Here is a 26,450-nt window from a genome sequence, read left to right as displayed (position 1 = left end):
CAACTGCATTGTTTTCGGTGTGGGATAGTGATAAAAGGCGGATGGCATTGGTATTTATTATTCATGCATGGCGTTCGATATGGTAGGAAAGCAGTCCCTCAACCCTGTACTCCACGGCGTTTGATCTTCAACACTTCATGCATGATAATGAGCGCGGTTTTCAAGGTGTCCTTTATACAATTATTCATACCCCATTTCAACCAAGGGGAAGTAGACTATAGTCACTTCAACTAGACAGGTCTTATTCTGGATCCAGATACAAAGAATGCTATATTCGTGGTGACATCATGCACCGTCACTGCGCCGTATTTGATCTCGTGCTTCCACCGTCTATCAACTTTCTTAAAATTGTCATAGTGTTCTTGAGCAGGTCTGTGATACCAGCAAGCTCCTTTGCGCTGAGTTCCTCCAACGCCTTGATTCGATAATCTTGCCAGGAGATGCGTATACCGCCAGAGCCTACAAGCTGCCCCAGACTACTCTGTGTCGGGGGTCCTTCATGCCTGATACGTAAGGGTGTACCGCTGTTAATCTCAGCAATTTCGAGATCTTGTATGCACCGCGTGCTCTGCAGGCATAGGAGTGGCGAGTATGACAATGAAAACAGGGAGGTCAAAGTAAGAGATTTATCCACAGAAGTTATGTATGAAGACAGGCTGGGGACGAGACTTCTTGGGATCAAGCAGCCCTGTGCGTTTGGATCATTGTCGGTGAACGCCTTACCTCGCCAAAAGCAGTTGCACATATCCATGAGATATCCATTAAAAAGACTCACGAAGACCCGGTTATAGGATGAGGAGTCAATGCGGTTGCTTCCATCCCGTTTTGGTTTGGTCAACATGGCCATCTCAAAGCCCTTTTTATAAGAGGCAAGGATAGCACAAATACGTGACATAATAGCGACGGAACTGCTAAAGAAGAGTATATATATCAGATGTGAGGGAGGCAACTCGATGCGAATATAGTTCTTCAAGGTTTCGTGGCTGATGAGTCTGGAGTTCTGCTCATAAAAGTCGAGGATGGCGGAACGTGCTGAGACAGAGGTAGATGTTTGGGCGATACTAAGGGCCAGAGGGTTGACATGTCGAATCAAATCAGCAACGGCTCCACTAGCATAATCCGGTATGGTATCGGCGGATTCAAGAACCACTGTCCAGTGGTGAAGGATGTTTTTGTACAAGCCAAGGACGGCTAGTTGGGATTCAGGGGTGTTGTCAAATGCCGCTTCCTCGAGAGGCTTGAAAATGTGTTGGTATAGTCCTGGCGGTCGTTAGTGTCTTGGTCGCATTACAAGAATCGGAGTTGAAACTCACTTTGAAAGTCAAGTAATGGGGAGTAAGATAAGATCGCAAGTATTGAGTCGCGGTGTTGAGAACCGTCCCAGAGCGGAAGAAAGCGGGCGAAGAAGTCAAGTAGGAGCGAGGGGAGAATCTGAGCGTGGTCAGCATGAGTGGAAAAAGACTTTGTATAGAAACGCGCCTTGGTCGAGACAACGTAGTCTCGGAAGATATCCAATATCTCAAAGAAAGTGGCTTCATCTGCATCGCCGTCCTGAACATCTTGAAGGGCAGAGTTGAGCCAATTTGCTATTCTTTGGTCAGACTCGCTACTTGGTCGCAGAACCAGGAGCTTTTGCAACAACGGGTCTGCCAGGACGGCAACTAGCTGATTAGGCAACTCTAGCTTGTCAATACCCTTAACAAAACCAACAGCGTTTTCAATTTCCTCCAATGTAATAGCATCCTGATGATGTCAGTAGTTGACCTTTGGCCTTGTGGTGTTGACGAACCTCTGTCGCATGAGACGTGTGAACCAACGGGATGGTCTTCTTCCGGATAGCACGGCCAATAGGACGATGTACACGAAAGCCGTCTCTTGGTCTCAATACGCCTTCCTGGGACTTGTAGAAATGTGCCTCCTGGATCTCGTCTAACCTATCTCGCCATTGTGGATCAGGGTGCTAGCAACATGTCAATAGAGAGACGCCCGGTGGTTCTTTGGACGTACCTTGAAAGAAGATGCTTTACCGCGAACGGCTTCTCCTACAATAACCTCAGGGTAATAGTCTTTGAAGACTTTTAAAAGACCGATCAAAGAAGGATCGTTCCCTGTTTGTCTTGAGAGATTGAGTCTATTTGTGTGAGCTAAAAGCAGAGAATCAGGGGTCCATACTCACAAGGCTTGAATTCGAAAAGGACGTACGTGCTTACGCCTTGTGATGAGAGCAAGAAGATGGCTCAGATTAGGACTGAGGCAAATTAGCAGAAAGTCGATGGTAGAGACAAGGGAAGTTACCGGGTGGCTGCGGTATCGAGGAGATTGAAAAGAACGGGATAAGCTTGAGAAAGCACCTGTGGTGATTCCAAAGTATGGTGAACGGTAATAAGCCATTTGATGAGAGCCGCCTGGAGTATCAGAGATGGCTTGAGAGTTCCGTGACCAAGACAAGAGACGACTCGAAGCACAGAATCTCGAGACACGACCTCGGCGGGGTAAAGGTTTCTAATGATAGAAGCCTGACTTGCTTGATCCAGATGGTTTGGTGTTGTGACAAGGTTGACGAGACTGTCTAGGGTCTCTGGCAAAAGACCCCATTCATAAGAAAGTGAGGTGAGATTGGCGATGGTGGGCTTGATACTAGTCGCGCGTGTTTTGGCGGGTACTTTGGATGCTATGTATGCTATGAGTAAAGGCCTTGGTGAATGTTATCATGATAAACTCACATTCAATAACATCACCCACAAGGAGGCGAAGCTCTTGGTGGCCCGCCTCGGCGGAATCAGTGTGTGTTTCCATACGCTGCGTTGCGTGCGCAAGCTCTACATGTATACGCTCCGGAGCCGAGCGGCAGATATCGGGGCTTGGTAGTGAGTGTTGCTAAGGAATGAGTGGGACACTCCGGAAGACGCGTCGGCCGTAAAGACGCGTTTTCGGGTTTCGGAGGACAAAATAGTGGAATTCGGAGTGGGGCCAGAACAGTTCAGATAATGATACCAGATTAAATGGAATGGGATGTACGGATAAGAGTCTCACGATATTGGGCTAGGCATATCCTTGACTCGCTATCAAGTGTTGGTCAATCAAGTTGCTATAGTAATTCAACCTCTGGAAACTTAAAGCTTGACAAGTCTAGTTTTTGCCAATGCTGATTTGCGATAAATAATGCACTGCCTATCTTGTGTCGTACCGTATATGTTGGCGCCATGGCAGAAGTACCATTTGCTGTACACCTGTACGGATGGGCTTCGGCAATGCTCATATCCAGACACATTTTTAGCGATCATTTGGCCGCGGCATCGGCATCGTAAACACACTCAATTTGAGTTTTATGCAACCCTTCTAACAAACACAAAACCTTTGAACGCACCTAAATAAGCTGGTGAAGACGGGCCGTTCCTGCCGTGCTTTTGCAACGTTCCTACCTTAGACCAACCAAAAAGCATATGGAGTTCCTTCCATTTTGACATTGATTTCCAAGAGATGGAATGGAAGTCACAGCCCGGTTAAGATACAAGTAAGCAAGGAACTCTGCCCTGTGCCACTCCTCAGATGAAATAGAATTTCTTTTCCTTTTATTTTTCTTGAATCAATATATCGCTTTGATTTCCCTTTGATGTTTGCTTCGTTTTTCTTTTGACGTTGGCACGATGCAGCCATTACGACATATCCGTGTACTAAGCCTTCCTTTGCCCGCTGTCCGTAGGCTCATCAAAGCCATGGCTGGTAATCCGCTTCCAATAAACGCCCCTTCCTCGTGGATCGGAAATGGCATTTTCATGGTTGTACGGCGGTCAAACCTCACCTAGGTAGTCTGTACGACCACCGCCGTGTAAGAACATCACCCATGCCCGCATGAGCACGGTCTCTCCATGTCCTGGATCCATCCTACTGGGCACGGATACGCTCTGGCAAACCACCTACATACGTTTCTCAAGAATGCCTTCAACAAACCAGCTTGAACTATTGGCCAACGCCTTGTTCTTCTTATCCCTATCTTGGCCGTTGCTCTGATGTAAGACCAGGGCGGAATGGCTGGTCGAGCCAGTGGTCAACCAAGAGGCATGCGCCTCTGTTTCTTGATCGCTCAAGTCTCCCTTTACATCACCCAAAACGCTACGCAAGCTATAGCAACCGCGTTGTAAGCCACGCTGAAAGCAAATGCTAGTCATATGTTACTTGCTACATATACTGCTTTGCTGTAAATAAAACTCCCGGTTCTACTAACCTGCATCGCTGTGTCACCGCTGGACAATCTCTCGCGTGCGCAAAGTTCGAACCCGCTGTGGCCGTGTCGCGGATCCTCGCCTTCGGCAACCCCATTCCGTCAATCTTGAGAATCCCACACGAATGAGACGCTCTCTATACCACAAGTCAATAACCACCAACTGATCTAGGCCAAGGCTAATAATTTTGGTCTGGCAACCCTGCCCATCCTATCCTGGCAATTGGAGAGCTATTGTGTAGCCCTGGCGCTTCATAGCGGCTGATTGCAGATACCAAATTCATGTCGCAGCCTTCGTCTCATCAACCCCACACTCATTTAATCCTCATCCCAGTGGTTTGGATGGCTGACCGACTGTGCAGGACCCCAGCAGGCGCCCTAAAAGTCACATATCGTCGTCACAAACCCGCATTTATAGATCGTTGACTTGCTTATTTTCCACTGACCTTTGTTTAATGAACCGAGAGATTCTTCCTCTCTCTCGTCCACTTTCATGTCTACCTGGCCTGACTTTAAAATCGACTTATACGAGTGTCAACTATCGAGTGGTCCCTCTCGTTGCGCAAGCATCCACATCAGCCCCCAACAAATATATACAGGTTTCCTTGACCGCGCACAAATTTGACCACGATTGCACGTCTTTGTTACTCCCTTTGTCATCAGTTACAAATATCTTTCTGGAGCTGATTTATGCCTAAGGGGGTTGGGTGCTTGTGGAGACCGCACACTTAACCGGGACGAACACAAGCAGACTTGATTGAAAGTCCAGTTTGGCCATGTGATTGCATTACCCTTGACATTGCATACAGCTGTAAACAATGTCAAACTCGCAGACTCAAAGCTCACTGGCTACGTTGTTATGGGACCATCAGAACTTTATCCCCCTACAGAAGAATCTTGGGGATGAAGATTTAGTTTTGCTTTTAACTCCGGCTGTTGTTCCCCTAGATCCAAGTCTCGCCAGTGCAACTGATCCCTTTCAACCTCTTGGCCAAGCACTTTCACAGACACATCCCTGGATCCGGCACGTTCCTTATATCAAAAAGTATGGTATTACTGGTACACATGTGGCATTCATCAAGAGAGCACGAACCGTTGTCTTCGTGTTGAGTGGATTCTCATCCGATGAGGGTGCTCTTCAACTAGAACTCGCCGACACAGTTCGAGAGGTTTGCGAGGAGCGCCATTTCGTTCTAGTGGCATGTTGCGAAGTCCTCAAAAGCAGAGCCGAGGAATACGAGTTCCAAACTGTAGTGCAGTGTTCAGGATATCTGGTATCCGACTTGCAAGCCGTTGCCGCTCTTTTAACAACTGAACGATCGAAGAATTCCGATAAACCAATTATCGACGACCCTCCTTCACCACAAACTTGGCCAATTGTCAAATGGGACTATAATAACGATCTCTCAGAAACACACGCCTTATGGAAAACATCTTTCCCTGCCAAGTTTTATCTCAATCGATCAACTCTTGGTTCCCTCTTAAAACGCGATGGATATGCGATGCACTATATCATTCGCGAACCTCGGAACGGAAAGGTTGTTGCGTTCTGCGCTACTTTTACGACATTTACAGATAGCAGTGGTGATCGTTTGATTGGATCCATAGCAGCCATCATTGTTCATAAAGATTACCAAGGCCGGGGAATCGGTCGCAGGCTTCACAATGAAGTTGTGGGCAAGCTTAACGGGATTCGAGGAGTGGGCGTCATTCAACTTGGCAGCACATTTCCCAGACTACTTTACGGCTTGCCAGCTTCCATGGCCAGCACAGAATGGTTCGAGAGATTGGGATGGAAGTTGCAGGAGTCTATACCTGGCCATGGTCGGCTTGTTACAGATTGGCTCTTGAGATTTTCCAATTCTCCTGTTCCCGATTTGGCTTCAGCTGGTCTAACCTTTAGGCCCTGCCAACTCTCTGATTACCAGCAGGTTATAGAGATTGCGACCAAAGAGTCACAGAAAAGACATGGGTTCGGATGGTACGACCAATACGCCAAAACTATGGACAGCTCTTATATGAATGACATGGTTGTTGGCCTTGAGGGAGACAACCTGGTTGCAGCGGCAATAACATACTTTCCCAACGACGGAAGCCCCTGTGGTACAGACATCCCCTGGCCAGCTGCAATAGAACAAAATATCGGAGGCGTTTCGTGTGTCTGCATTAAAGGCAAGTCACAGTAGTAGATAGTCGTTGAACTGCACTAACTGTTCATCAGATGAAGATCCAGATATGGTCAACCGCCGAGACTCAGTAATAACTCGATTGCTTCTGGCATGCCGTCAGATCATGAGCGAGAGAGGGATGGTGGGAATATTTGTTGATGGCAGTAGATACGACGAGAACGTACTACAGTCGCTAGGTGAGGATGGAAACCCAGGCTCCTATATCTGCACTTTCTCACTCGTTGTTTCTTAGGGTTCAACAAATGGGCAGAATACAAGGAGGTGTGGCGTAAAGTCTGAGACGGAGAGTTTCTCCCGAGATGGAGGCTACGCACAAAATGGCCAACCAGTTTAAGACATCAGTATAACAAGAGAGATGTTGAGGGAGATTCGTCTCGAACCCAGAAGAATGTCTCGACGAATTTGAAACGCACCCGGACTTCTGCGCATTTACAGGTATTTCCTCTCTGGGTACTTATCAATTCCATCTGTAAAACTGCAGAGCGTCCATTTCCCCCTCGAATCTGTTTTCTATGGGATTGATTAGCTTATCGGACAGTGAAAGTCCAAATCATAACCCTGGAAAACCAGGTGGCAGGGACTGAATGGTCAGAGCAGCATGCCCCTTGACTCTATCATGAGAATCCCTGATCATACAGGAATGAAAATGCGCCATACTGGTCGTTTCAAGTCGATAAGTTTAGAAGAACCTCGGGTCTTCCATACAAAGAGCATCACGAATCATTCTACTGATACAAACCATTCAGTACAGAATGTAAAGTGTCTCTCCAGGCCCGTGCTTCGATATTCACTCAAGAAAGCTACGTGGCTGACAGGGATGTCATAGCGTGGCTCCTATCTGTCCGTGATGGATCTACAATCTATAAGTCGGTATTTGCAGACCATTTTGTCTCCCACATGCGAATGCTCCCACCTGACCCGATATGACCCGACTTGACTGCACACCCTGCTTATACCGAATATACCATTCATGCTACAGAGTCCGTGTCTTTATCGCTGGCTCACGGGGAAAAGGTCGGCGGTTGAGGAGCAATGCCAAGTGGGATCCGCGTATAACAAGGGTTACCTTTAAGCTGGATGCCGTTTGCCTGATAGCAGCCATACGCAATGGCCCAGGCTGTTTCGTACTACCCACATTGATACCACACAACTACGTATCCTGTATATGTACTGAGCAAGTATGGATTTCATTCTTGCTTTGCTTGGTTGACACTTCATCGGCGGCCGCACCTGTGCAACTATTACACATGATACATCCTTCAACTGTTGGCTACTACAAACAATCCTGTAGAAAGTCAGTTTGAGACAAAGATGTAGAAATGAGCCAAGTAGAACTGGTAGTGCAACTATACCGAGCGACGTTTCATAAAACAACATGGAAACAACTTTTTTTCTTCTTCTTTTTCTTTGTATTGCCTGACGAAGTTGAGTGAGCTCTGACCGTAGAATCGTATATAGGCTTTCAAAAGGTGGTTCGAACCATTAACAACTTTCTAGTCGGCATGTGTGCTGTGAACTAATGCTGAGCTAAGACAACCATAATATTTGGAGCGCATTCTCGCAGTCTAAGAATGGTATACTTTGAGCCACGTATCTATAGCTCAAGGGTATATGTATCAAATAAATCCACCACAAATAGAAATGGAAACAAATGTACTTAAAAACAAGGATATGTAGACAAACTTCAAGGGTCGTACCCAAAACAAGAACTTTTGATTACCCCCCAAAACACCCCTACGTAGATAGACGCCTTCCGCCATTTTTCCAATGACATGGATGAATTTCTGTAGTGTAACTCCTTTTCTCACTGTCCACGTCCCATTCATTATCATATCTCTTAAGCCCATTTAGAGAAGTCAACAGTGTCTGTGTTTGAATCCTGCCCATGTACTGTCCCAGCCTCGCTATCGTTGGTCGTGGTGGACGACGATAGCATTGAGGACCGATGTGAGGTCTGCTCACTTGTACTTGTGAAGAAGGTGGCCACACTTGTGCGACGGAGGCTGGTGAAGCTATCACGAACGGTGCTTGCCGGACGTGACAAAGACGCATCGACTGACGGTAAAAGTTGCTGCTGTTGGTGAACCGGAGTCGCACCTCCAAGAGACGAGCTTTGCGAGGCCGAAGGTGTCAGTTGCCCAGATTTGGACGGCGTATATTTCTCCCGTAGCCTCTTGATGGCGCGTAGACGGCTCCTCCAAGAGCTAACATGCTCACCACCTTCGCGATTGGCCCAGACATGAGAAAACACAGAAGCGTTGAGAGCCAACAGACGGATCAGACCTGGCAGAGCCTTGAGTGACACAATCTTCATTTCCGAGGCCGGTGATATCTCAGGAAACCCGGGTTTGCTTAGAACCTGTACGCGATAGAAGGGTTGGCTGTGTTTCGAAGTGTCTCTGGCAGCAATGAAAGAGGCCCTAGATGCTGGTGTGATGACAATATGAACAAAGTTAAAATCACCCGGGAATGTATCGAATTTGAATGGTAGACCCGAGTCGTTGAAGACGATGTTGACAAAGTCATTGCCAATGTGGCGCTTCTTCATGGTGCACCTCGGGTCGTGATCCAAGTTTGTGGGCATCTGTGTCGTCACATGAAAAACGATCTCTGTGACACGATCACGCCAGCAGAAAGTATACTGGCCATCTGTGTCAAATTCACGGTCCAATCCGTGAGTATTGAAGGTGGCTCCTTTAAGCTTGGTCAGCGTGCCAAGATTGTTCAGAAACTCCATGTAATCACTGCTGCCCGAGACATTGCCAAGGATCTCAACTTCGTCAGTCTGCCCTTCGCCAATGTAGATGACGCCAACTTTATGGCCGTCAACAGTTGAGCTTCGATCAAAAACCCGAATAGCTCTCTCGACTGCGTCATCTTCAGGTAGCGGGATTGGCCGTGCTAGATCATGGCCCTGCGGGATAGATGACATGAGCTGTACCATGATGTGGCTGGGCAAAATAGTGTTAGTCGAGACCTGTCCCTCTCTGCTGATGTCGACATAGTTTGGAGTTTGATGAGGTGGTGGTGGATCGAAAGTCTCTCGGATTGTGAATGCCGAGGTACCTGAAGGTTGCCTCTTGACAATCTGAGCCCACCCTGTGGTTGTTGCCTGTCTGACCGTAACGATGCTGTATCCGACTAACCATCTTTTCTTAACGATCTCGCCAAACCGCTCAGAAGTAAAGAGGGGGTCTTGAGAAGACTCTTCCACGTCAGCATACGTATATCTTTGCATGAAGTCGATTGAAGTCAATGCTTGTTCGTTGTCGGTGTTACCATCCTCAACCTCATTATATATGTTCCTGACAAGCCAACCAACGAGGTTGGCACGATCAGGCAGTTTTAGTGCTAGGAACCAGAAGAGTATAACATGGTACGCCAGCGCATACACATATTGAGGTAGATCATCAGTTGCACTTGGATGCACGGCGTCCGGGATGCTCGTAGTTGAAACAGCTGGCGTTGATGGTTCGCTGGCGTGGCTGTTCCTGTTGGAACCTTTCCTGTCCCGCACTGACTGTAGATATCGAATGCAAATACCAAACACAATCTTGTACTCCTCTTCTCTGAAATTGACATACACGTGGTGTAAACGACTGAGGCAGGCCAGAAACTCAAGAATGTGGATCGAAACATGGGGTTGTGTGATGATAGTAGACATCTTGGTCAGCAGTTGAACCAGCGATTTGCTCGTTGAGAGCGGCAGTTCATGGCAGCATATAGACAGCGCGTGAATGCAGCACTTTGCACTTCGTTCCCAAGTGGCAATACCGTGCACAAAGGCTTTGACTATCTCGTCCTCTTCTCCCTTTTGAAAGTGATCATGATAACTGAGGATCATGGTCAGACTATGGAAAAGGCAAATTGCCACATCAGCCCGCCGCAAGCCTGACGAGTTGGGAGGTTCTTGGAAAGTGTTCGTTCTTATTTGCTCACAGATAAGTCTTCGAAGCTCTTGTATCTGCGGAATCGCGTCTCTAAAAATGGCATGGTTGCTCAGCTGTGAAGGAAGGTGCACAAGAGCAAAACTGTAAACCTCCCAGTCACTGCCATGTAAGAGGACCAGAACGGCCTCCAGCCAGTTTGCGATATCAAGAGCGGCAGTCCCAGCGCCACCTATTTTCTTTTCGACCTCTTCCTGTAGTTCTGGTTCTTCAGGGTCATGCTCTTCTGGCTCAGCTTCCACGTTGGGCTGGTGGGAGACCAGAACAGGACTGAAGATACCTGTGACAGATGCAGGCAGAGCTTCGGGGTCTGGGAGACTCCAGAGCTGGTGATATCGAGCCGCACTGCCGGCACTTCCCACCAAGCCACTCCCAGCAGCAACACTGGCAGATCGCATTGGCACACCCCTTTCATGTTGCCCTTGACTGAACGAAACACCGCGAGCGGATCTGGATGACCCGCCATGCTCGTTCCGCAGCAAGCGTATGGACTGTGCGGCCTCTTCAGCCTGTTTCTTCGCGCGAGTCTCGGGGGTTCGACACAACGTAGGAGCGACAAAATTGGTCTCGAGGGTTTTTGTGATGAATATGCGATTGGCCCAGTCGGCACGTAGCCTAAACAGAAGCTTCATGGCAGTTAACCGCGCATCGACCTCGCAATGACTTGATTTCACGATATTAATTAACGCATGGTACAGTCTCAGAGACTTTTCGGTGTCGAAATCCATAGTCTGGACAAACATCTTGACATAGCCTTTCGCCACCACGTTTGAAGGGGATTGCTCCAGTGGCAGATTGTCATCGGAGACGGCATGAGCGAACGGGTTTGGAGATGCCGATGATGAGATTGGCGACTTCAGTCGGTCACCAATCACAATGCCCCTTAAGGCATCAACAATATAATCGAATAGCTCCATGTCACAGGACACCACAACCGAAACCATGAGCGACATGATGCCTTCCAGAACTATAACATCAGTTTCCTCGGCAACATCTTGAAGAATGCTTTTTGCCAACTGAGGAATGAAGCTCTCGTCAGGATCATCGCCCACCAGATCCACGACTTCATAGGCGTCCATTATTGTTTCCAATGCTCGAAGCCGAATCTGAGATGACCGGTCTCTATTGCCGAAGAAACCCTTGAGAACTAGAGCCAGATTCTCCTCCCATTGAAGGTCTGAGGGAGAGCAACATCTGAACAGTTGGAAGTAGTTGAGAACTGACGAGGCCGTTTCGTCGGGGAGGAATTGGTGGACCTCGGTCAGGAAAGAAACTACGATCCCCCGCGGTACGAATACGTCGGATTTCTGGTTGATAAGAACGTCGAGCCGCTGGATAAGAATAATGAGTTCTCGGCCCAGGGCCCCTTCGGGTTTGTCGTCTCTGACAGGGTTACGAAGGCCATCAGACTCATGGAGCCCAGGGATGGCTCGCTTGGAGCAAGTTGCGGCAGCCTCGAGTATTACTGACCAGTCCTCGTCGATTATCAAGCGATGCATGTTTCCTTCCCCATCGTCAAACAGAGAGTTGAGGAGTTGGAGGATGGAAGTCAGAGTTTTGATAGAAGACCCAGTTCTTGCAATGATGGCAAGTCCATCGGCCAGCAACGCGAAAGGGATGCTTGGGTATCCACTCTCAGGGCTTTTGGAAAGGAGTTTCTGCAGTACAGCCAGAGCTCCGCGTATTTCCCTGTTGACATCTTTCTCCTTGGCCCCATCTGCTGGACTATTTCGCAAAATATCCAAAAGGATGCGAACGGTGGCCTGGCCGTTGTGACTCTTGAATAGATTTGAAAGTGTGTTCCATGCATCCTTTTGAAGGCTGCCCACCATGCAATATATAGACCCGAGCACTTGCACACAACCTCTCAGCTTGTCTTCTGGGATGGAACCAAACGTCACAGTGGCATCAATAACCGCAATACTTGACCGGAGGTCCTCTTCCACGCTGGTGCTCATGCAGATTGCTAGCAGCCGATCAATCAATCCTGATACGGCAGATGCGTCTGCATTGTTGAAGCTGAATTTGATGACGTCGACAAGAAAACTGAATAATTGAGCAAGATTCTTTTCTTCGCCTGGAGCCACAGAGCGATTTCGAGAGGGGCCTTTTGAAGTCTTGGACGCTTTCCTCCTGGCCATGCGTACCAAATTGTAGGATTCCCAAAGCCACTTGGTTAGTACGGGTATGAGTTCGTAGTCGAAGCCCGTCAGAACACGACCCCGTCGAGTGAGGTCCACAAGAGCAGCCAATTGCAGATGAAAGTCTTCGGAATTTGCAGGTGCTGACAGTGTCGTGAAGTACTCCTGACGCTCGAGATCTGAAGAATCCTCATGTTTCACGCACTCGGTCAAGAGCTCCCAACCGGCAGTGCGTGTTGCTGCGGGCTTTGCAGGATCGATCAGGTCCTTTGCGGCATACCAAATATCCAGCACAGGATTTAGAGGATACTCAGCGATTGCGTATTTCAGTGAATTGGCGGCGGCGATGCGTTCATTTGGAGAACCGTTCTTGAGCAGTTCGAAGGATTCCATATGACTGACAGACAGTCCGTGGGGTGGGTTCGCAGAAACGGCCGGAGGATGAGCATGAACGAACTCGGCAATCGGCAAGGTGGTTGTGGATGAAGGTGATGCTATAGACGGCGACGACTTGGAGAGCTTGGAACTTGTTAGACCCCGCAGAACATGGGCAAGGCCACCCTGACGGGACGTATCTGGAGAGGATGGACCATCTCCTGGCTGTGGTGACATGTGCTCGTGTGAAGTTTCGTTGGGGTCTTGGTGACTAAGTGAGGCTAGACGGCGGAACATGTTAGCAAAGGAACTGAAGCCCGCGCACTAAAGACTGCGTCATCGGTAAGGCAAAGCAGAACAGGTCGGTCGATCTGAAGCAGAAAGGCAATGTGAATCAAGCAAGCGATTGACGAGAGGTTGGTGGGCTGACAATATATCGAAGAGATCAGATGTTTAACAAGGCGGCCAGACAAGACAGAGCAAGCAAATGTCTTGTATCGATCGTATCGTGCGTACTGTGGGTGCGTGCGACAGACGGGACGGCGTCTCGGACGTAGTATGCAAATGCAAGGTAGGCAGGTAGGTACGGTATGGGTAGACGGTAGGTACAGGCGAGTCTCACCAGCGAAACATGTGCTACCTAGGCCTAAGATGGGCCTGTGAGAGGTCGTCGATGTGTACGGTTTGAGTCGTTTTCATTAAATAATCAGTATGAGTAGGTCGTGAGAGTCGGCAGCGCAGCGCAAGAGAGGATATGCTTTGTCGATGTCAAATCAGGAAAACGAGTGTGACAATGATGATAGCGATAGGTAGTCCAAAAAAGCGCGGAGGTGGATGGAGGTCCGGTTCTGGGCGGGGCGGGCAGATCGGCAGGCTTAAAAAAGACACGGGAGAGATGTAAAAAGGCAATATTGTACGAGCTAGACCTGGTCCTAGTGCTATGAGGCGGTCGATCAATGATTGCGTGATAAGCACCAGCGCACAAAACAAGCAAAACGATGAATCTAGGTTAGACAAAGTATGATGGACAAGCGGGAAAGAAAATGTAAGTTGCAAGAGAAGAGAGAAGGAGGTTGGAACTTTGGTAGAAGATCCAATGGCGGTTAGGTTCAATGTTACTATGTAAGTCTACTACCCAACCCAACCCAGCTAAGTTAGACAGTACAACGAGAACGGCAGCTAGATAGATGCAGGGCAGATCGATTAAGCAGGCTCTTAGCTAATAAAAGCTTCGTTTTCACCTTACATAAGCCAAGACGGCGTGGACAGATGACCCCTTGGTGACTTTTCAATGGTTGCTTTACAGAGAACACGCGAGCAGCCCAGGGATTTCATGTACGCCATGCCACCAAGCTGTAGGCGGTAAGGCACAAGAGGTCAATCGCGCCAATCCCAAACAATGGAAGCCGCCCTGAGGCCAGAGAAGGATAGCATCCTGTCTCTTAGGTACAGTGTACCTGCAGTATTGTGTTTGATCGATGTTGTATCCGGGCACCTATGTTCTCGCTAATAAGCAACGAGAGGGATGCCTAATACCAGGTAGTCGGGTGTTATTGTTTGACTTTATAACAAATCGATAGGAGATACAAATCAAGTCTCAGACTGATAACATGCATTCTTTGTGCTTATATATACTCTCCCACTCATGTGTACCTACGGACGGGTATTCGCAACCACTCAGGAACACCAACTTCTGGATCTCAACATTAGTGATTATAGAAACAGATGCGGTCAATTTTATTTTACATTATTTTAATATCTTGAGATCTCGACTCCTATCTACACCTATCAAGGCCAAATCTCAAAACGTCATCCAGTATACCCACTTCTCGCGAGTGCCAACTTGCTGTCATACATAACATGCATGTCAAAGTGCCCGATATGCATTGCCAGGCTCTTTCAAGCCGAAATACTACCATCAAACAAAAAAAAGGAAACAAGAAAGATGCATGTTCCTTCAAAAATTTTACTAAAAGTCGGCGCCTGAAGAAGCCCTATTTCTGGTGTTTGTATTCTCAGGGAAAAGGCGTTGATGCAGTAGGTAACTTACCTACCTAGGTAGTCCCAGTTATGTAACTGCCCGTACTTCTGTATTACAGCATCATTTCAACCGACCGTTGGGCGAAAGACAACCGGTTGTTAACTTAATACATTACATTGATGATCCATCATGTTTACCAAATACGGGGCAATCTACTGGGCAACCAGGCAGCCAGTAGCTTTTACTGGACGTTGTACCAGCAAAAAGCTATCCGTTAGCGGACTAAGCTCTGGAGTCTGTTAAAAACAGCTCTATCGTGCCTAAAGGTAGCTCATTGCTACCACTTTCAAGGCCATCTATTGGGTCGTTGCCAACCAGCTAAACATGCCGTCAGTGGAGGTCCAGAAAAAAATCCATAGTCGCCGATTGCGAGTTTGTTAGGTTGTTAGCTTTCTCAGCTACAACCTCCAGACTAATCCTTCCACATCACCACCGCTTCTTCTGTTCTTTCTTTTTTTTTCGTCTGTCTTCCACCCGTCCCTCCGTACAGCCTCTTCACCTCAGCACATTCCCATCATGGCAGCCGATATTGGTCAGATTGCTCAACTTCTTGACGCAACTCTTGATCCTACAGAGCATCGCAAAGGTACTTGATCTTGTTACTCCTCCATCGTTGCCCCGCGGTTTGGAAACTAATAAACAATCTTCACCAACAGCCGAGAATGCCCTCAAGCAGGAGGCTGCCAAGCCTCAGTACTCCCTCAGCCTTCTCAACATTGTCAACTCCGACACCCTACCACTAAAGACCCGACTCGCCGCCGCTTTGGCCTTCAAGAACTTCATCCGAACATCCTACGTGGTGCGTCTTGTCTCTCTCGAGCGATCGTCTTCGAAATGCTAAATCTTGAATCTTGGTATAGGACGAGGAAGGCAACTACAAGCTGCCTCAAGATGAGGTTCAAGTCATCAAGGAACGCCTGATTGGCCTCATGATTTCGTCACCGGCCAACATTCAGGCCCAGCTTGGTGATGCCATTAGTGTGATCGCAGATTCTGATTTTTGGCGACGATGGGATACCCTTACGCAGGTCGGTTACGCTCCCCCATGCAGTTGTTTATCATGTTTGCTGATCTCTTGTGCAGGAGCTCGTCAGCCGATTTTCTGCCACCGATCCCAAGGTCAACGTTGGTGTTCTCGAAGTTGCACACTCCATCTTCGCCAGATGGAGACCCTTGTTCCGCACAGATGAGCTCTACATGGAGATCAACCATGTGATCGAGACATTTGGTCAAGCTTTCCTTGAGCTTCTTGTGGTAAGTTTCGATGCTCGGAACTAATAACTCCCTTGTACTTATGATTTTCTTTCGTACATTAGACAACCGACAAAAAGATTGCCGAGAACAACGATAATAAGGATGTGCTGCGTGGTTGGTTCGAGACTCTTGATCTGCAAATCAAAATCTTGCACGATATGTCTTGCCACGACTTACCTCCTATTTTCGACGAGAACCTAGGTAGCATCTCCGAACTTCTCCACAAGTATCTCACATACTCCAACCCATTGTTGGAGACCGACGACGATGACGAAACGAGCATAGTCGATACTGTCAAAGCCGATATTTGCGAGGTTCTCGAACTTTTTACTGTCAAGTTCGATGAGGACTTCTCCAAGTATTGTCAACCCTTCATCGAGAAGGCCTGGAACCTGCTGTCGTCTACTGGCCCAGAGACGAAGTACGACGTGATTGTCAGTAAGGCTCTGCATTTCCTGACTGCTATTGCGTCCTCCGCACAGCACTCTGGCATCTTTAACAATGAGGAGGTCTTGACCCAAATCGTGGAGAAGGTCATCCTACCCAACGTCGCGCTTCGCGAATCGGATATTGAATTGTTTGAGGATGAGCCAATCGAGTTCATCCGAAGGGATCTCGAGGGCTCTGATACCGACTCGCGACGACGATCTGCCACTGACTTTCTCCGCAAGCTTCAGGAGCGATTCGAAGCCCCTGTCACCACAGTAGTATCCAAATACATCAGTCACTATCTGTCGCAGGGTAGCAGCGATTGGAGGGCCAAGGATACTGCTATCTATCTATTCCTTTCCATTGCTGCCAAGGGCGCTGTGACTGCTGCTCAAGGTGTCAAGACAGTCAATCCTCTGGTCAACGTTGTCGACTTTTTTGAGCAGCATATTGCCCAGGATCTCATCAACTCACAGGGTGTCGAACATATCTCCAAGGTTGACGCCATCAAGTATCTCTACACTTTCCGAAGTCAGCTGTCCAAGGAGCAATGGAAGGTGGCTCTGGGTCCCCTGATTCAGAACCTGAACTCGGACAACTATGTTGTCTACTCATATGCCGCCATTGCAGTGGAACGTGTGCTGTTCCTTACGGATGATGCCGGCAATGCCATGTTTCCCCGTGCCGATATCGAGCCCTTTGCCAAGGACCTTCTTGGCCATCTCTTCAAGCTCATCGAGAAGGAGTCTAGTCCTGCTAAGTTACAGGAGAATGAATTCTTGATGCGCTGTGTCATGAGAATTCTAATTGTCATCAAGGACGGTGCCACTCCTCTGCTGGAGAATGTTGTGACCCATCTTATCCTCATCACCAATGTCATGAAGCAGAACCCCAGTAACCCTCGGTTCTACTACTATCACTTCGAGGCCATTGGCGCCCTTGTCCGATACTGTGCCCCCAGCAATGCTGCTCTTTTCAACGAGAAGCTGTGGAGCCCCTTCCACCAAATCCTGGTCGAAGATGTCACGGGTGAGCTGAAGCAGCCCCATGCCAACCCATAACTTGCTAATATGTTCTTAGAATTCATGCAGTATGTTTTCCAGATCCTTGCTCAGCTATTGGAGTCCAGCCCATCTGAGACCATTTCGGACAACTACAAGGCTCTGCTAGGCCCTCTTCTAAGCCCTACTCTTTGGGAAACCCGAGGCAATGTTCCGGCATGCACTCGTCTCTTGTCCGCTGTCATCCCTCGGGCATCCCAGGCTATTCAAGCTGAAAACCAACTGGAGCCTGTTCTTGGCATTTTCCAGAGACTTCTGAACTCAAAGAAGTCTGAGTTGCTCGCTTTTGACATCCTCGATTCCATTATCAAGACTTTTGAGCCGTAAGTCCCATGTCTATACCCCACTATACAATTACTAACATCCCATCAAGTACTGGATTGGAGCAGTACTTTGCCACAATTCTTCGGCTGATCTATACCAAGCTTCAAGGTTCTCCCTCCGATGCGTTCAAGCTCCGCTTTGCTCGCTTCTACCACCTCGTGTCGGCTCGCCTTGAGGCGGGTTACGGTGCTGACTACTTCATCAAACAGTCCAACACGGTCGACCAGGGTGTTTTCGCTCAAGTTTATCCTGCCTTTGTTCTGGCCGAGACTGAGCGCCTTGCTCGCCCTGTGGACCGAAAGGTTGCCGTTGTGTCATTGACAAAAACCCTGTGTGACTCGCAAGCCTTCTCTCAACAGTTCATGAAGGGCTGGGCCAACAGCTGCCGCAAACTGCTGTCGCTGCTAGTGAACCCTCCTACTGTGAATGCCGGTGGTGACGAAGTTGTTGCCGAGGCCGATGTCGACGACATCGGCTTCGGCATGTCGTTCACTGCACTAAACACCTGCAAGCCTTTGGCCAAGGATGATTTCCCCGAGATCCTTGATGTTACCAAGTGGGTAAAGGAGTACATGGTCAGTGCCAATCAGCGACACGGTGGCGCTGTCGAAGGCTTCATTGGTGCGCGACTGAACCCTGAGGAGCAAGAGGCCATCGTTAAGTACATCCGATAGACTATTGAGATCTCTCTGCAATTACGAGCGATATGTTTGAAATGAAGAAAAAAAAAGGATGAGGGGGCGATCCTGTGTGCTCTGATGTGATGAGGGCCTGGAGGTAGGATTTGCCAAGGATACCAGAGCCCAAAAAGGGATTGCGAATACAGTGGATTAATTGATTGATTACATCAAAGGCCAAGAGCTAGACAAGAACGTCCAAGCTAGAAATAATAAATGTCACAAAGTACCTTGTACAGTAAATTAGAAGTCCAGATAATACTACTAAACTCCTGATAATGATTTTAGCATTACCATTGAAAATTGTGGAACTGCGTGATTCCAAACGTATTGTTAGGAAAACTATGCTTGCTCTCGGTGTGCCCCTGAATAGCACCTTTAGAAAGGAGCAAGTTGTGCAGGTGATAGATAAGTGGTGTTCGAGACATGACCACGCTTCGAATACTTGTCATATGACCTTGACCAAAAGTCTATGTATGCCAATTTCAACACCAAAATGCAAACACCAATCCATGCTTACAGAGACTAAAACAAGTCATCCGAACAGAAAACGCCTGGGGCCATGAAATCAACAGTCCCTTCATCTCCATCATAAGAATCGTCATAACGATGCCATTATTCGGTATCGAAATCGTAGAAAGCTTGCAATTGCTTCATGGCACAAGAAAAATACATTCAGGTCTTTCTTCAATAACATCGAGGGAACATAGAGTCGAGTCAGGGAGTCGGTAGTCGTCAAAAGATTCCGATACACTATCGCTCATAAATGTGGCATATGCAAAGAAACGTATCATCTCTGCTGTTGACGACAGCGCCGTTGTGCCATCCGAATAAAGCGTTTTGATTTCAAGGGTTGGTCTTGATCCAGAGTCGACAAGACGGATCCTCGTAGCTTTAGTGTCCGACATGAAAGGGACGTGTGCTGGAGGGCGACCTCGCTGCTTCTCCAGGAACCCCTCCCACTAAAGTTCGTCTATATGAACAGTAAGCAGCTGTTTCTCAATAATCTTCAGTTAGCTTGTGTGGAACTCACCTCTTGGTGGCAGTGCTCGATGTGGACACGCGTTTATCTCCGTTCGACCTGACTGAGGAATCATCCGACACCTTGGCAGATGCCGTCACGTCCAACCTGGCCATGTTGGCGATCAAATGAGGTGTACTGTTGGTTCGCTGTGTGGGACTTGGTCTAGTTTTAGCATGTGCCGTATGGGGTCGTATTGGAGGCGATTGTTGTAATATTGGAGCCCTCGACACAGAGGAACGGGCAGATGGTGACAAGGGTGCTGGGCCACCGCGATCAGCAATGAATTGAAGTGCACGCTGCGTTGTCGAGGGTATTAAAGCTGGCCCTCGCCGGTCAGGTAGACCACCATACGCATCCTCGTCCGAATCATCTGAATCACTGTCATCTTCGTCGCTGGAGCTTTCAGATGCCTCAAAGGCACTTCGCATAGCTATTTGCTGAGCCCGTTCTGCTTTTTCCCTCTGTTTTATCTTGTCATCGGCCTCCCGCATCAATGCGTCAAAACGAGCTAGAGAGCTCAGATTCTCTTCTCCAGGTACCTCTCGCTCTGAACCAGGAATGCATCGCATCTGAAAAGCTCTGTCAAGGATAGTCTCACGTGGTCCAGGTGGAGAGCTGGATTCCACTGTGGCAATAGAGGGATGCGGTGGTTGAGAGCCAATACTACTGCGACCTCGGATTGGTGAGCTCATTGTCGATGATCTACCTTGAGCTGATGTCCAACCTTCGATAAACTCCCCTTGGTAGTCCCCTGTGGTGTTGACAGGAGATGGCAGATCGGTTGGAAGGACTGTAGTATAATGCTGGCCCGGAATAGGGAAGTTCATCTGCTGGATTGGGAAGTTGTTGCTCGAAGGCGAAGAGACGTCGCTGCGCTTTGATCGTAGACTGGGCGATTCGGAACTAATAGTGAGCGGTCTTTCTCTGGTTGTAGTCGTGGTCGTTGCTGTCGATTGAGTAGTAGTAGAGCTTTTGTGCTGAAGGCTGCGTAGATCAGAACGACCGGATCGGTTCCCACTGGAAGGTCGGGAGAAGTATTCAGAAGTATCGCGAGACATGGATGCAAACGGATTTGAGAATTGGGGCGACATGGGGCTTTCTGGGCTCATAGGTGGCTTCCTGGAAAGAATGTTGCGCGCCCACTCGTGTAAACTTAGATGATGATCATCCGGCGGCGTACGAAACCAGAGAGTTGTTGCGTTAGCCTCTTTGCTCGAAGATATAAGACCGGCGGCTCGACTTGAACGGCGCTTTTTTTCTTTATCGGCAATAGATATGACAAGAGTTGGAAGAACTGGCCCTTGTTTTCGATGATTAACCTGCTGGACCTGGCAGTCTGTGATAGAGTTTATCGGCCATTGTTGGATTGGTTCAGTATCCTCCTAGTATTGGAACAGGTCAGTCAGGAAGACTAAAACAAAAGCGTCGGAATGGAGCGGCAAGCATAATTGTGCTTGAAGGTATATATACCTTGTGTTTGTAGATGAGAATACAGGATTCCTCTGTAGGCAGTTTGGGGAAAGATCTGCCACCACCCAGACTGTTATTGCGACCGTTGGATATCGACTGTGATTGACTAAGGCCAAGTCTGGTGTTACGTCGTCCCACAACAACATATCGCAGCTTTTGTGCCCAAATCAGTAAAGATGCGGAGAGGGACTGAGTGCCGACAGGCGATAAAGGGACTAACCTTCCAAACAGCTCTACCAAGAATCTGTCCCCGTTCGGGGGGGACCATGAGCAATCCTTCCAAATTATCCATGCTGAGTTGAGTGCAATGAAGAAGAAATCACGATGCAGATTGGACTGAAATAACCAAAAAGTACCGAAAAGGAAGGGGGGAAGCAATAGAGCGAGCGATTTCAAAGTCGCATCATGAGAAGGGTATCATGGGCGAGGGCGCATTAGGAGACGAGATAACCCGGCGAGATATTGGGTAAAGACAATAGACCTCAATGAACAACACAACCAGACCACGGGCAATCGACAGCGAGGCGAGCGCAAACCAAAGACGCTGAAGAAACCGTTGACGTGGAATGCAGAGAAGAAAAATAGAAGAATCGAAAGGTCCAATGGATGGTGTTGGTGGCAAGCGGATGCAAGCTAAAGGGGACTCGGCCGGAAAATGGAGTTTCGGCAATGAGCTTTCAGCAGATGCCTGGAGGGCAGGTAGTAGGTAGGTACAAATGCAGGTACTGTACGTACTATAACGGTCCCACGTTGTAAGGTAGGTCAGCACGTAGGTCGTCGTCCGGTGCAAGAGGAAGAGCACCAAGAGCAACTAAAGAAAACAGAAGCGAGAATTGCTCAAAGTCCAGCTATCCCTGGACTGATGTGTGTGTTTTTTTTTTTTGTTTTTTTTACGGCAGGGACCTAAGTTAACTTAGTAGTCAGTACATAGGTATGTACTGACCGGTTGACTGATTAGGTACCTATCAACTAAATGTACGGCATTGGTGTTTGGTTGCTTCCTTCTTCCCTTCTTCCATTGGATTGGATTTGTTTAACCGACCGTGACCGACCCCTGCTTTTTCTGGTTGATGGGACGGATGCGGGAGGAGGGGACCATGCTGAGATAGTCTGAGCTTATCCATATTGGATGAGACATCCATGGTTAGCACGAGGTTCACTAAAGAGAGACCCCACCATGATGGAAGGCTGGGGGGAAAGTGCGAGGGATGATGCGGGTGGACTGGTACTAAGGCAGGTACGAAGGAAACTTGGACAGGGAAGCAGGCGAGATTAACGTCTCGAACAGAAATGGAAGGGAAGGGACAGCCTCAACATCAGCAACGTCTTTCCCTGGTTATGCCATTGTAAAACGCCGTGAAATGGATGCTGCAAGGCAGCTACCTATGGATACTGGCCTTGCAGCATGTATGGCTATAGACTTTTGGCTTAGCTCAGGGACAGCAAAAGTTGGTTTTAGATGGGAGGACTGAGCGCAGGCACCCCCTACCAAGGTTTAGGTAACTCTACAAATTCTCTAAAACTCAAAAGGTGTATTAACATTACATTGGCACGCGACGTTATGACTTACATACATCAAATCTTGCAAGTCGCTGCAGTTACATCAATGCATATGTATCAAAGAATAGTGCAATGGCTGGTTAATTAGTTGCCTATATACTTTCCATTTACGGGCAATTCCTGAGAAGCTTAGTAGTCTAGCCAGTAAGTGAAGTAATTATGGCCAGCGATACTGACTCAGGCAATGTCATCATTTTCTACATAAAAATCAATCATTATTGTACCAAGACCTGCGCTTAAGAGGGAATCGATCATCATATATACATTTTAGCAGAATGATCGATCATCTGTCGTGACAAACGTATCCCATTACTGTATACCTTGGTTGGGTAGTAATGAAGCAGGTATACCCTGAATCCAACAGAAATGACAAAAGATTCAGCACAGTACAGCTCAAAGTTAACTGTCCGTTGTCCATCTCCTTCAAGTGGAGTAAGTCTCTGTAGAACACGACTCAGGGTCGTGCCTTTGTAGCAGATTGCCAGATTGCGTCTGCAAAAGCTGCATTAGTTCGATCGCACTCGTCTCATACAATTGTAGTCAAGCCACGACCTAACAACCTGAATCCACTTGACTGTTTTTGCCACAGAAAGATTTACTTTGCCCACCATCTTTGTTTTTAGCTTTAGTTGGATGCTTTAACGCGTTATTTCCATATCAGCTTTTGATTGCCCGGGTGATCGCCCAGCTATGGTCCAAGCTACTCTATTAAGAGCTCAGACTTTCCGGTGTGTATGACTGCATGTTTTCAGGGGGAACACTGCCTATACTGTACTGATGCTGGTTAATAATCCGATTCAGTGGGATCTGACCCAACAACCTGCTCGACCCTGTACATATTACATAGTGCGTGCGGCCTGTGCTTGAGACATGATTAGTTACCTACCTTAGGGTCTCTCCCGCTAGAAATCAAAACGCTAACCATGTCAGTGTCCGTGCGTGTTGATCCATGCTTGGACGTTTCCCAGAGTACGGTACTGTCCGCAGTCTATGTCATCTGGTAATGTACTCTGGAGTACGGATACATACTGATAGATGTGTTGGGATGGATCGAAAAAGCAATGGCCTACGTTGCTGCAATGCTTTGCAGCTAACAAGTTTCTTGTAGATGAAAGAGGATGAAAAGAAACAACTCTAACGCTGACTGACTCAAACAATCTCTCCTATGCGGTTGACGTTTTCCGCAATACAACTGACACTCATCAAATCATACGCCACGGCCCTCTGAAAGATTTATGGTGGTCAGCATTTGATAGAAGCTAAAACGCTGGCTCTGTAACATCGCGCTTGCAGGCTTGGTTTGTTGTCGGATATGAACTGTCACTCATAAGCCTCTGTATGTACACAGTACGAAAGGAAGACAATTAACCGACCAAGACGCGGCGCCGGCCCATCCCGTGCTGGCTCTGAGATCTTGGAGCCAAAATTTCAACTCCTGAATTAATACATGGTATTGTGACTAACATCAGTCCAAGAAAGCCAGTGTCGCCTATAGCGCCAAAATCAATCAAGACACATTAGCTACCTATATTGTCTATTCAGTGTCCACATACTATCAAGTGCCGACATGTCATGCAGGAACAAGCTAAGATTGCAGGTCTGATCTGAGATGACAGACAGACCCCCTCAACTTCTGATAGACCCTGACCGTTTATACGGGCTTATATCATGTTGGATGTACAACCGGATACAGAAACTGTCGGCGGCCGGTCCCAGTCCTGTTGTCCTTGGATTTCTCACAAGGGGCAGAGGAAATAATAATAATGAAACTTCCAGGATCGTTCAGGGTCTCAACATGACAGTTGACATCACCATGTCAGCACCCTCTTCCCAAAGCAGTTATCATCTCCATCAAGATTGCTTACGACCGTCAACTACCGAGCCGTTCCCATCCTCACGTTGTTGGGATTATGCTATCCCTTGTTCGCAACAGACTGGCAATAATCCTATACTGAAGCTGGAATATCATAAGGTCTTTCCGTAAGCACTGTCTCGGCTCTCTTCCAAAGCCATAGGAAAGCCAGACTCTTTACGTCTAGTAGTAAGTGCTTCGGTCCTTTGTTTGCACCTCGGCGGTGCTTAACCTCCGCCTTGCTGTGCACGTCCTCCTGACATGGTACTGTGCTCTAGCTTCAGGGGTTCAGGTCTGCGTGGCTCGATAATGCACCGATGATCCAAGTATTGACAAGGGTATCAGCAACCCTAGCAACCTTAGGGGACGAATGGAGCCTTGACAGCAGTCAAACCCCACATCGCGATACCGCACCTTGGGCACTTGTAAGATGGCAGGACGGAATAGACGAGTACCACCGCCAAATATGAGGAAATACCGTGCCTTGGTTATTTCAGGTTTCCGAAACTCTTCGGCACCATGGGTAGCAAACGCTGGCTTTTGGCATCGTGCGGTACGTCCAGCAGATATCCCTCCTAGTTCATAAACAGCGTTTCTCGAAAAGTTTTCCGAATACGTGTTGCTTCAGGTACAACTATCAGGTTTCGCTTGTCTAATTTGATAAATACAGTCTTGATATCAATGGATACTAGGTTGTGTGTTCTCTTGATTCAAAGCATACTTATTATTTTTATTCCTTTATCAAAATTGGTACTGCCTCGCCAGCTATTCACAGGATACTCGTTGTCCCTTCCTTTCTATGCTTGCTCATCGGTTAGCATCACGATCTGGGGTCCATGATCCATCCATAAAATCTTATGGACAGTAGGTATACTGAGGCTCAGTTTCGTTCCTCGAATGCCCCGGCTATTGCTTGTGCTCTGATCCTAATCTTCAGCACAACACATGCGGCTCATATTATCGTCACTTCAAAGTTGGAGTGGACAACAGCAATTTCAGATCTAGAGATTTTGACACTTGAGCACATGCATATCGATCCAATTAGCCCTCTCCACTACCGAAGGAAGGCGACCAGAAAACTCGGTCATGTCGCCGATCTTTTTGCCCCGACTAGGACATAATCGCGAATCAATATCGTCTCGGCAAACGTAAAGTTGCCGAATTTCTATTCAGATCCCTCGCAAATATGTTCCTGACCGCCCGTCGCCCAGCACAAACCTTGTGACTGACCGTTGAATGTCCGCCTACCAACCTACACATGGGACACGACGTCAAATCATACCAACTCCACCACAAAATGAGGCTGTGGTATGCTGGCACCAGTCTTTATGCCGCACAAGTGACAAATGGTGCCTTCCCGTGCTTGATATGACCATCACCCGTCTGCCCTGGTCCCAGCATTGGACGCTGTGTACTAGTGGGTCATGCAGGTACGATGCTCCCTCAGCCAGTCCATCTTGTTCAGCTCTTACGAGTGTCAGCAATAGGCCACACTAGGCGCGGGCCTCACGGATATGTGCCTACTCTTGGTTAATTATTCAAGGTTTCCACTGGCTTACTCCCTCGTCCCGTCCGTCTCTCCACAGCAACTCCACTTCTATATCATGAAGAGGTTTCGTCTCCACATGTCAAAGTCAACACGACCTCGCTTCCTCAACTTAACTTATACTGGGAAGCGCATCATGATTCGGGATAGTGATGGATCGTAATCCCTTCAAGGCTGGTGCAAGTTTATATCAGTCAAGAGCCACACCAGGCATGAGGCATGAAGCGTGAAGCATAATGGGTGACTGATTATGTATTCTACCTACAAGCCCGTGTTCGCACAATCTTTCGAGCCCCTCGAAGAGCACTCGTAAGAAAACACAACATCGAAGATGAAGC

The 26,450-nt window shown here is 48.0% G+C and overlaps 5 protein-coding genes across 5 annotated transcripts; 2 read left to right on the top strand and 3 right to left on the bottom strand.

Moving 5' to 3' along the window:
• Positions 1-295: 295 nt before the first annotated feature.
• On the bottom strand, positions 296-2,796 carry FSST1_001887 (Mis6-domain-containing protein; the record flags this gene model as incomplete). Its single annotated transcript, XM_083227824.1, has 8 exons — positions 296-1,260; positions 1,314-1,431; positions 1,480-1,743; positions 1,790-1,960; positions 2,008-2,131; positions 2,177-2,248; positions 2,296-2,671; positions 2,724-2,796. The coding sequence occupies 8 exons, from the start codon at positions 2,794-2,796 to the stop codon at positions 296-298; spliced, it is 2,163 nt and encodes a 720-aa protein (XP_083092069.1).
• Positions 2,797-5,040: 2,244 nt separating this feature from the next.
• Positions 5,041-6,408, top strand: FSST1_001886 (uncharacterized protein; the record flags this gene model as incomplete). Its single annotated transcript, XM_083227823.1, has 1 exon — positions 5,041-6,408. The coding sequence occupies one exon, from the start codon at positions 5,041-5,043 to the stop codon at positions 6,406-6,408; it is 1,368 nt and encodes a 455-aa protein (XP_083092068.1).
• Positions 6,409-8,248: 1,840 nt separating this feature from the next.
• Positions 8,249-13,171, bottom strand: FSST1_001885 (GTPase activating protein; the record flags this gene model as incomplete). The annotated part of the gene is made up of 1 exon (XM_083227821.1): positions 8,249-13,171. The coding sequence occupies one exon, from the start codon at positions 13,169-13,171 to the stop codon at positions 8,249-8,251; it is 4,923 nt and encodes a 1,640-aa protein (XP_083092067.1).
• Positions 13,172-15,431: 2,260 nt separating this feature from the next.
• FSST1_001884 (importin-alpha export receptor) lies at positions 15,432-18,657 on the top strand (the record flags this gene model as incomplete). Its single annotated transcript, XM_083227820.1, has 7 exons — positions 15,432-15,501; positions 15,572-15,714; positions 15,776-15,943; positions 15,999-16,169; positions 16,232-17,627; positions 17,679-17,982; positions 18,033-18,657. The coding sequence occupies 7 exons, from the start codon at positions 15,432-15,434 to the stop codon at positions 18,655-18,657; spliced, it is 2,877 nt and encodes a 958-aa protein (XP_083092066.1).
• An 897-nt stretch (positions 18,658-19,554) lies between these two features.
• On the bottom strand, positions 19,555-21,446 carry FSST1_001883 (uncharacterized protein; the record flags this gene model as incomplete). Its single annotated transcript, XM_083227819.1, has 4 exons — positions 19,555-19,633; positions 19,694-21,066; positions 21,155-21,307; positions 21,375-21,446. The coding sequence occupies 4 exons, from the start codon at positions 21,444-21,446 to the stop codon at positions 19,555-19,557; spliced, it is 1,677 nt and encodes a 558-aa protein (XP_083092065.1).
• Positions 21,447-26,450: the final 5,004 nt, after the last annotated feature.

Source organism: Fusarium sambucinum, chromosome IV (genome assembly GCF_050947815.1).
Source record: "Fusarium sambucinum isolate potato_lamoka chromosome IV, whole genome shotgun sequence".
Lineage (NCBI taxonomy): Eukaryota > Fungi > Ascomycota > Sordariomycetes > Hypocreales > Nectriaceae > Fusarium > Fusarium sambucinum.
Note: the sequence above shows the minus strand (reverse complement) of the source record. Positions and strands in the feature narration are given on the sequence as shown.